This window comes from Ailuropoda melanoleuca, chromosome 19, assembly GCF_002007445.2.
Source record: "Ailuropoda melanoleuca isolate Jingjing chromosome 19, ASM200744v2, whole genome shotgun sequence".
NCBI lineage: Eukaryota > Metazoa > Chordata > Mammalia > Carnivora > Ursidae > Ailuropoda > Ailuropoda melanoleuca.
In genome coordinates this window covers 699,736-709,962 of record NC_048236.1, presented here as the reverse complement: position 1 = coordinate 709,962, position 10,227 = coordinate 699,736, and the positions used below count along the sequence as shown (strand labels likewise).

Below are 10,227 nucleotides of genomic sequence, written 5' to 3'. Positions count from 1 at the left end.
CCCTGAGCCGAAGGCAGACGCTTAACCGCTGTGCCACCCAGGCGCCCCCAGGGACCCTAATCTGAGTGGGAAACATAGCCATGCTCTTAGGGCCGCGAGCCTGCAGCCAGGGAAGGACCTCTATTTTCCTTTGAGGCTGAATTCTCATCAGGAAATCTTTTCTATAGCCATTCCCTGATTCACCCTTCCCTTTGCCTTCTGCAGAGATATGAGCTCTCAGAACGGATCAGTTCTCATATTCGGAGAAATAGACCACAGCCTGCACAGGGGACCGATCTACTGGGCCCCCGTCACCCAGGAACGCTACTGGCAGATTGGCATTGAGGAGTGAGTCTGACCTGGGGGCTTGAGGATGTCACAGGCTTCGAGGCATTTCATGTCATGGACACACACACACACACACACACACACACANAGGCATTTCATGTCATGGACACACACACACACACACACACACACACACACACACACAGGTAGGTACTGCTAGGAGGTGGGGATAGGAGACCCCGAAGCCTGCCCCCACAAAGCCACAGTTATCCTCTGCTGGAGACTGAAGGCCCAGCTCAGCCTGGAGAAGTGGGTGAGGTGAGAACAATATAAATGGAGAAGGTCTGAAATCTCAAACATTATAAACCCTGTGATCCAACACTATGTGCTTACTAATTGGAAACTATGGTGTATTTGGGGGGATTAATGTGGTCATAGTACTTAAACCATTCAGTGACCCTGGCTTTCAGTGTTTCTAGAACCTTCCTTGAAACTTTAAAGAACTACGTTCCGTGGCCATTTAGGTGTCCCTGAATAGACTCTGAATGATGTGAGGCAGGGGGATGGCTGGAATGACCTCTCCAGAGTTCTTACCTTCCTGAGGTATACCATGATTCTGTGGCTGTGGCTGTCCTTTGGTGGTGGGGAACACTCACTTCTTAGATGCCCTGAGCTGGAGGTGCTGAGGGCATTCATCTCCTCACCATTCAGGTTCCTCATTGGCGGCCATGCCATGGGCTGGTGCTCCCAGGGCTGCCAGGCCATTGTGGACACAGGCACATCTCTGCTCACCATACCCCAGCAGTACCTGAGTGCCCTTCTGCAGGCTACAGGGGCCGAGGCGGACCGGTATGGACAGGTGAGTTTGGGGGAGGCATCCCCTTCTTTTGCAGAGGCCCACTGGGAGGCATTTATGGTTCTTCTGGGAGTAGCCCCACTCTTGGCCTCCATACCTCTAGCTGCTCCCAAAGCCCTGGAGGTGGGGGCCCTGGGAGGACTGGGGCTGGGGGCCTGGGGGCTGATTTAGGGGGGCCGGAGGCTTGTGCTGAGGGGGTAAAGGGTGGTTACTACTGGGCAGAATTTCCTTGGAGCTTCAGCGCCTCCAAGGAAACGGGTTAAACACTTTCCAGGCTTTGGATAAGATCGGACTAACTAGAATGTGGGGCCAAGCAGGGCAGCTCAGGACCAAGGGCGTTGAGGAGAGGGGCTTGGCAGGTCCTCTCAGGGGCTCGTTGAGGCACCTGGGCCCTGCTCCTCTCTGCAGTTTCTCGTGGACTGTAACAACATCCAGAACCTGCCCACCTTGACCTTCCTCATCAGCCGTGTGCCCTTCTCCCTGCCCTACCACTCCTACGTCTTCACAGTGAGTCTGCAGGGACGTGATGGGTGTGAGGAGGGGCTGGGAGCCGGAAACGCTGGGCCTCCTGACCACGTGCCATCCCCCAACTCCTTGTGAGCACTGCTCTATGTTCTGCACTCCTTGATTCCAAACCCCTACTCTGGCACGAGGCTACGAAACAGAAGAGTGTCATCTATTGTTACTTAGTGTGGAAAGACACTGGGGTGTTTGTTGGGCACTTACTAGAGTCGGCGCTGTGGGAAGCACCTTGCCTCCCACCCTAGCCCACTGAACTGTCAGACCATTCAAGGAGGGAGATGCTAATTTCTATTTTACAAGTGAAAACTTGGAGGTCCAGAGAGGTTAAGAAACTGACACAAGGCTGCACAGCTAGTCGGGGTAAAGCTAAATTCGGAAGCCAAGCTGGTCTGGCCTCAAGGCTTTGCCAGCGGGCTGGCCTACTCCAAATCGGGAGCAAAAGGGAGGCGGGCAGGAACTTGGGGAGAGGAGACCGCGGTGGTCACTGCAGTCCGCATTCACCCGTTGCAGAAATCCCTCCTACTCTGGGGCTCAGCTGGCCTTTGAGCCCTCAAGAGCAGCAAGTCTGGGTCCCTCATTTCTGCATCGAGCTCCTGGCCTGGGGCTCAGGGCTGAACAGCCCCCGGTTCCCATGTGAGCCAATGAATGAGCGCCGCCCTTCTGTGTCATGCAGGGAAATGGCATTTGCACCATTGGGGTCCAGGCCACCTACCTGCCCTCCAGCAGTGGCCAACCCCTGTGGATCCTCGGGGGCATCTTCCTCAGGTCCTACTATTCCATTTTCGACATTGGCAACAACAGGGTGGGCTTCGCCACGGCCGCCTAGACTCAGTGCCTGCACGCCTGGCTTCATTCTTCCTCTCCACCCCCCACCCTGCAGGTGCTGCTTCTCTGGATTCAGCCTTCTTTCTCTGGCTCCTGGGCTTTCTGTTGTAATAAATAGTTCTTCTCCATGTTGGCCAGCGTGTTGTTTTTTGAGGCAGTTGTGGCCTATAAGGCAGCTCCTGGTCACAGGGAATAGGAGGGAAGAGTGGGAGTCAGGGGCGGATGTGTCTCTGCTGGACTGTGNTTGGATTCAGCCTTCTGTTGAAGGGCTTTCTGTTGTAATAAATAGTTCTTCTCCATGTTGGCCAGCGTGTTGTTTTTTGAGGCAGTTGTGGCCTATAAGGCAGCTCCTGGTCACAGGGAATAGGAGGGAAGAGTGGGAGTCAGGGGCGGATGTGTCTCTGCTGGACTGTGTTCTCCCTCAGGGGCTAGGAGGTTTGTGGGGGCGGGGAGGGGTGTCACCTCAGGCATAAGGTAGGGCCTGGGGAGGGGCCCTGTACCCCTCAGAGCTTGGAGACTCTCCACAGCTTCTCTCTGCTAGTGGTAGTGACATTGAGGCAGGTACTCCTTTGTGATGGGCCAAGGGGCCCTACTGCCACAACCCAAAATGCTCTGCCGACCTAATGGATCGAATGACCAGCAGAATCACCCCAGGCAAGTCCATTAGCACTGTGTCCATCCTCCCACACCTAGGCCTTCATCTCCTCACCTATGATCAAGTTTGCACTAGGAGCTTCTGAGAAATGCTAGATGCCTAGTACACTTGTGACAGTCATGGGTCCCTCCAGGAGGGGGGTGATGCTCCCAGAACCTATTTCCAGGAGGGCTTCAGAAGGTCTGGGCTGAGTGAAGCTGATCGTATTTTCACCTAGAGCCCTCTGCTCCATGGGGTAGAAAGCTAGGACTGACGGGGCTTGAGAAGAGGTATTATTGGAAAACCATAATGGGAGAGTGGTAGTCTCCTTGTACACATTTCTGTCACCCTGTCCTTCACTAGTCTGACCCCCAACCTTGCTCCTTACATTCAGGGGCAGGGGTGAAATACAAAGTCCAAGTTTGGCATTCCATTCCAAAACACGAGGGAAACTGAGGTTTGCCACGTAGTAGTTTCTTTCTTTTTTTTTTAAGAATTTTTTTTTAAAGATTGTTTTATTTATTTATTTGACAGAGAGAGAGAGATAGCCAGCGAGAGAGGGAACACAAGCAGGGGGAGTGGGAGAGGAAGAAGCAGGCTCCCAGCAGAGCAGGGAGCCCTATGCGGGGCTCGATCCCAGGACTCTGGGATCACGCCCTGAGCCAAAGGCAGACGCTTAAGGATTGAGCCACCCAGGGGCCCCTGCCATGTAGTAGTTTCTATAGCAACAGCGCACCATCTGGGACCCTACATCTTTCCTAGACTCCCGGAAAGATAACGTGCTGCAGGCCTCCCCTTGGGGTCAGAGAGACCACAGGGTGTATCATAGTGAGCTGTAGTTCGTGACATCTCCAAGAAGAAGGAGGAGGAGGAGGAGGAGGAGGGNCGGGCGCGGCGGGAAGTGGGTGCGGATTGACAGCGGGAGCCCCGGCGCCGGGCGCGGGGCTCGGTGACAGCGGAGGCGGCGGCTGCGGGCTGGACCTAGGGAGCGGCGGCGGCGGCGCCGACGGCAGCTGGAAGGGCGGACGGGGCGGGCCTCCCCGGTGGCGCGGAGCCGGAGGAGTCCGGGAGGGGGCGGCAGGCGCAGCTCGCGGGCCGGACACCTGAACTTGGGACAAGTTGCCAGAGCCGCGGGGGACGGGCGGCGGACGGATTGACCTTCAGAGCTAGGTGAGCGGGACCGGGGGGCAAGGGGCGTGCAGAGGGCCCGGAACCCCGGACCCAGGCTCCCCCGCCCCCATTGTGGGAGCGGGAGACAGGTGGGTGGATGGGGGTGCCGGCTGAAGAGGGGAGAGGGAGTGTGTGTGCCGCGCCGCCACCCGCTCCGCTGTCCGTCTAGTCCGGGACGCTCGGCACATGGCCGGAGCGGCGCTGCCCGCGGAGTGCGGGAGCCCCTCCGGCCCCTCACTGCAGGCCCGGGCCGGGGGCGGCTTCTCTGCGACCTTATGTAACCAGGCGGGAGGGGCCGGGGCGGGCATGGGCCTTCCCGGCTCGGGAGCTGGGAGTCGAAGGGGCGGGAGGCGTGGGAGTGAACTTGCAACAACTTTGAGGGACGTGTGGGCCTTGCGCCTACTCCTTCTCCACGGGAGGCGGCTGGGGCGGGTGGTACGGGGGAGGGCGCCGGAGGCCCGGGAGGTGTGCGGGGGCCGAGTCCGGCCCGGCCAGGCCCAACCTGGATGGTCCCGGGGAGTGGGAGGGCTCGGGCGGCGCCACGCCCCCGGGGCTGGGCTGCTGGAGGGGGGCGGGTGGAAGTACCATCCCTCCCTCCCTTCTCGTCTCTTCCTCCCCCTCAGTGTCTTGAGAAGCGGCCGCTGCCCGCGTCCCCTGGTATCCCTGAGCTCAGTCTTTTTCTCCCCTTTGCATGATTCCACGACCTCTGGGAACCCTAACCCAGAGCTCACCCTTCGCGCGCCCCTCCTTCGGCTCCCCCGAGCTCCCAGCCATCTGCCCGCCCCTAAGTACCCCCCACCTTCTTAGTCCCGAATCCCGGAAAACACGCCCCCTTCCCCTTATTCCAGGAGTTCGTACCGCCCAACCCCTTGCCGTCCCGCCCCCGAAGTCCGCGCTCTGTCTTCTCCCCACCTCCCCGAACCCGGATCAGCCACGGGGGCGCTGCGCGTGCACCTCCCTCCTAGAAGGGAGCGGGTTGATGCCAGCTCGGTCCCCGCCCCTCGGCCCCATGCGGGCCGGGGGTTCTGGCTTCACGCGCGGCTGCCCCGAGCCGCTCGGGTTTGCGCGAGCAGGTTCGCGCCGCAGCAGCCTGGCGCGCCCCAGCCCGGCGCCGAGGGGGAAGGAGGGAGGGCGGGCGGGCGCGGCTCCTCTGCACGCGCACCCTCGCGGCCCCGAGCTCCCCCTCCACCTTCCCTGGCCGCCGCTCACCGCGGAGTCCTTCCCAACCCAGTCTTCTCCACCCGGGATTCTCTCGCTTGTCTGTTCTGGGGACGGTTCGGCGCAGTTTCTCGTCTAGACTTGAGCGCAGTGCTTTCTTTGGCTTTACGCCCGCTGGGAAGTGTCAATTAATGACCGCCCAGGCCCCACCCTGAGTGAGGGGGTCTTAGTCGAGCAGGGAAGGGGCAAGGTCTGTGCAGGCCCTTAGTAATACTTCTCAGATGTGGTCTTAGGCCCCTGCACCCACCCGNCGTAGTTCCTGGCTCCTTAGCCTGTTTGTTCTGAGGCCCTCTCTGTGCCCAGTCTGGTGGATAGCCTCCAGGCCCTGCCCTCAGGCAGGTAACAGTCTGGGGGAGAGATGCCAGCAATAAAGGCCGGTCTTAGGCGCAGCGGAAGGGGAGAGCCCTGAGGAGAGCCCTGAGTCGTAGTTTGTTGGTATGCTAGTACCATGCCTCAGTTTCCCCAGCCATAGGAAAAGAGCAATTAAGTTGGTCCCCTTCTTTGTGCCTGCCCCCTGTCTGCTGGGGTGGGCGAGTTAGGAACCGGAAAGAGTGAATGAAAGGCTGTTTGCGTGACTCTGTGCTCTGCTTCTCTGAAAGGGAGCTGATACTGCTTACAGTTTACAAGGCCTGTTACAGCTGCAGTGCTATTTTGCCCGCAACTCAGCTCTGGGAGGGGCAGACAAATTGGAATCCTGTCCCCTGGAAGTGGTGCAGGGCATGGGGCAGGGGACATCCCCTCAGGTGAGCACCAAATCCATGGAGAACCAGCTGGGCTGCTGAGGGCTGAGGGCTGGGTGACTCACAGTCAGAGGTGGGCAGGGGGTGGGCGGGGGCAGGCAGGAGCCCATCCAGGGGCCTGGAATGGTGGGGATACCCAGTGCCCACCTCCAATGCCAGTCAGGCCCCCTTGGAGCCTCAGGGCTGGAAAGTTGGTAGGAGGGGCCTCCCACCCTTCAGGCCTGGCTGTCCTTTGAGGGTCTGGCTTCTGGCCCTGACCCCTCTTGGGGCTTTGTTTATGGCTGTAATTGTATCATTAGCTGAAGTTTATAGAGTTACTTAGCACCTGCCCCCACAGGGAGTGGCCCAACCACCCCCTGGCTTCTGTCTCTTCCTTTTCAAAGTCAACTTGGTTTGTGCCGGCAGCAGGGGTTTCCCCAACCGCAGCTGGCATGAAAGTCAGGTTGGGCCTTTGTCCTAGGGATGGAGGGCAATCAGCACTTGGGGCCCAGCTTGGGGCTGCCCTGGAGATGACCGTGGAAATTGGGTTGACCTCCTCTGATACAGAGGGAGGGTGGTCAGGATTTCTTGAGCTGCGAGAAGTGTCCACACCCCAGGATGCGGCAAGTGGATATGTATATAACGTCTCTATCTTCCTCTGAAAAGAGAGAGAGAAAGGTGCACTCCTTCTAGGCTGTTGTGAGGATTCAGGGTGGAGCGGTGTCTGGTACATGGTGAGTCCATGGTGTTGCTCTGTGTTTCACTGTGGGGCGTGTGTAATTGGTAGGAGTGTGTGTGTGTAGTTACGAGATGGTAGGTATCTAGGTACCTGTGTGTGGATGAATTGTCTGTGTGTGTCTATGAGGGTATAACCACACGATATCATATTAATGGAATATTCACCTAGTCTCTCTATGCTATAGTAGAACACTGTAAGAAAATTTAGTTATAAATAATAGTTGACAACATTTATTGTATATTTACTCCTTAGAGTAAAGTAGGAATGATTCTTTTCATTATCCAGATTCAGAGAAGTTAAGCAAGTTGCCAGAAGTCACACAGCCTGGAAGTGGTAAGGACTCTAACCTAGGTCCAACTGCCTCCAAAATCCATGTTCTGAATCTCTCAAGAAGGCCACTCAGGGTTTCTCAGGAGATCCCTCCTAAAAGGTGGGCAGGTGGGGGTTGGGAACCTTCTTTTACCCATGCAGGGTCTCGTGTTCCGAGGGGTAGGTGGGAACTCGCTGAGGTCTCTGCCCCAGGACCACACCTGTGTCCTGGCTGCTCTTTTGAACTGCTGACATAGGTGACCAAAGGACCTCTGCTGAGGACTCTCCTGACCGCCCCCCCCCCCCGGAGGGAGGAGAGGAGCTCAGACAAGGCTCCCTGGGTCTCCTTGGAAACCTCACACATTAACTTATCATGCAGCCCTCACTCGGCACTTGTTTACTCAGATGTGGGGAAAAGGCTGTGGCAGCTACTGAGTGAGAACCAGCAGCAAAGTCATGAGAACGCAGGAGTCCTCTCGCGGCCAGCCTGGATGGCTGCGGCAGGTCCCCCCTTCTGTCAGCCTCTCTCTCCATGGCTGGGAACCTAGATCATCTGTGGGGTCCCCTCCAGTGTGAACCTTCTACCCATCTTTGGCAAAGGCACCCGGACAGGAGGGGCTCCCCAAAGGGAGGCACGTGTGGTACGGCGGGCAGTGGCTTGGGGGGCACTGCTGAAGTCTACTCCATAGAGCTTGAGCTCAAGGCTGGCCTGGGCAGTGAGACCAGCCAGTTTCTCTTGGGACATAGAGCCAGCATGTGCTGAGCTCTGAGCTAAGTGCCACGTCGCCGTCGCCAGGAGATTGTTGAGAACAGGAGCTCCAGGGCCGGGCTGCTTTGGCTTGGAATCCCCCTCTGCGACTTCCTAAGCTGTGTGACCCCAGGCGAGCCACTTCACCCTGCTGTGGCTCCGTTTGCACGTCTACAAAGCAAGGATTATGCTAGCACCTGCTTACTAGTGCTGCAGAGAGGGCTAAGAGATGTTTTTTAAGATTTTATTCATTTATTTTAAGGATAGCTCAAGCGGGGGGGGGGGCAGAGGGAGAGAGAGAATTCCAAGCAGATTCTACATTGAGCTCAGAGCCCGACTAGGGTCTCAATTCTAGGACCCTGAAATCAGGACCTGAGCCGAAATCAAGAGTCAGACGCTTAACTGACTGAGTCACCCAGGCGCCCCATCTGTGCTGAGTATTTGGACGCATGCTGCATGTATGAGACCTAGAATAGCATCGTGCTCCGAAATGTTAGTTATTAATCATAAGGGATGCTTACAACTCATTTATTTATTTCGCATTTCCAAGTGAGGAAATAGAGGATAGAGAGCTCTAGTGAAGAAAAAAAAGACCGATGGGTTGCAAACAGAACCCCCCTGCACATCTAACAGCCTGGAAAGAAATGCCTCACAGGGGGCTTTGCGGCTTCTGTGGCCACAGCCCCCATCATTCCCTGGTGACCATGCCCAGCCCAGCCCAGTCCCTGTGCTTAACAAGATCTCATAGGGAACCTGACCATGCTTGCAGCATCTCTACTGCCCCTGCCCTGCCCTGCCCCGCCCCGCCTCTGGGGATTGCTTGGGTAGCATCTGGCCTGGCCCCTTACTACCCACCCCTGACCCATGGCTTTCCTCCACACTTCTGCTGCCCGCCCCTCCTCCACTCTGCACCAAGGTGCAGATGCCCGGCTGCGGTATGAGCAAAGGCAGCGGTGATATCCCAGCCATAGGGCAGGATCTGGGACTTCAGTGCTTTGCTGTGGGACGTGCGGCAGTGGGTGACAGCAGAGGTCACTGGAGAGGGGCAGAGTCCTCACGGTTTTCTTTCCCGGCTCTTAGGTGTGGGCTTGAGGAGGAGAAAGGAGGCCTCAGGACCCGCAACCCCTCTTCCTCCGGTCCAGCTTCCTGGGGGCAGGCCTCTTTGTTGGCTTTTATCCCAATAATGGAGACCCCAAAGTAAAATGTGACGCCGTGGGGATTAATCCAAAATTCCAGCAGGTTTTCCAGAAATCCATGGTCCGTATTTCCTCCTCCCAGTCCTTGCTCATGCTCGTCCCTTCTCCTGGCACCCCCTCCTCTGCACCCCTCCCTCTAACCAGGTCCTCTGTCCATCAAGGCACACCTTCCTGGGAGACTGGGAGATTGTTCCATCTGACTGCAACCTTCACTGGATGTTATGACCGCCCGGGGGGCTCTTAAAACATGCTGGTACATTGGTAGAGCATGCAATGCTTGATCTCGGGGTCGTGAGTTCAAGCCCCACATAGGGCGTAGAGCTTGCTTAAAAGCAAAACAAAACAAAAAAAACAACCTACCAGCGCATCTGAATCTTGAAAGAGGAGCCTAGGCGTCAATATGTTAAAAAGTCCCCAAATGACTTTGATGCCCTTTCTCCAGGGCAGAGACTCTCAAATTTGCGTGGGCATCAGAATCACCTGGAATTGCTAGGGCCTTACCCCCGGGTTCCTGACTGAGTAGGTCCAGAATCCGTAGGGCTGCAAATTCCAGTTGGTCTGGAATTTGTATTTTGGATGAGTTCTCAGGTGATGCTAATGCCGCTGGCCCCCAGACCATGCTTTGAGAACTACTCACTGCTTCGCAGCTTCCCAAGCAAGAGCTTTCTGTCTCCGGCTCTCTGATTGCTTTGGATCTCTTAGGCCTGTCTTCTTTCTGAAGCCAGGTCCCAAGGGGCGGGGACCACTGTGAAACCATTTGGTGACTCCTAATTCCTGGGATCATCAGCCTCCCTTCCCCTCCCTGGCTCTCTGCCCCCACCTCCTGTTAAACTGACCACGGTCCAGCCTTGTAGTCTCGGCACCACCCTCTGGGACATGTGCTCAGGAAATATTTGCTGCTTGGGGCACCTGGGTGGCACAGCGGTTGAGCGTCTGCCTTCGGCTCAGGGCGTGATCCCGGCGTTATGGGATCGAGCCCCACATCAGGCTCCTCTGCTATGAGCCTGCTTCTTCCTCTCCCCCT

At 57.1% G+C, this 10,227-nt stretch overlaps 2 protein-coding genes across 5 annotated transcripts in view; both read left to right on the top strand.

Moving 5' to 3' along the window:
* The window catches only part of PGC (progastricsin), a 15,404-nt gene extending 12,844 nt beyond the window's left edge, over positions 1-2,560 (top strand). For both annotated transcript variants that reach the window (XM_034648196.1, XM_034648197.1), the window contains 4 exons: positions 205-327; positions 979-1,126; positions 1,532-1,630; positions 2,319-2,560. In XM_034648196.1, the coding sequence (XP_034504087.1) occupies positions 205-327; positions 979-1,126; positions 1,532-1,630; positions 2,319-2,471 (523 nt within the window). In that variant the 3' untranslated portion in view covers positions 2,472-2,560. The remainder of the gene's footprint in view (positions 1-204; positions 328-978; positions 1,127-1,531; positions 1,631-2,318) is intronic.
* Positions 2,561-4,017: 1,457 nt separating this feature from the next.
* The window catches only part of TFEB (transcription factor EB), a 62,774-nt gene continuing 56,564 nt past the window's right edge, over positions 4,018-10,227 (top strand). For all 3 annotated transcript variants that reach the window (XM_034648142.1, XM_034648148.1, XM_034648139.1), the window contains exon 1: positions 4,018-4,274. The gene's annotated coding sequence lies outside the window, so the exon portion shown is untranslated. The remainder of the gene's footprint in view (positions 4,275-10,227) is intronic.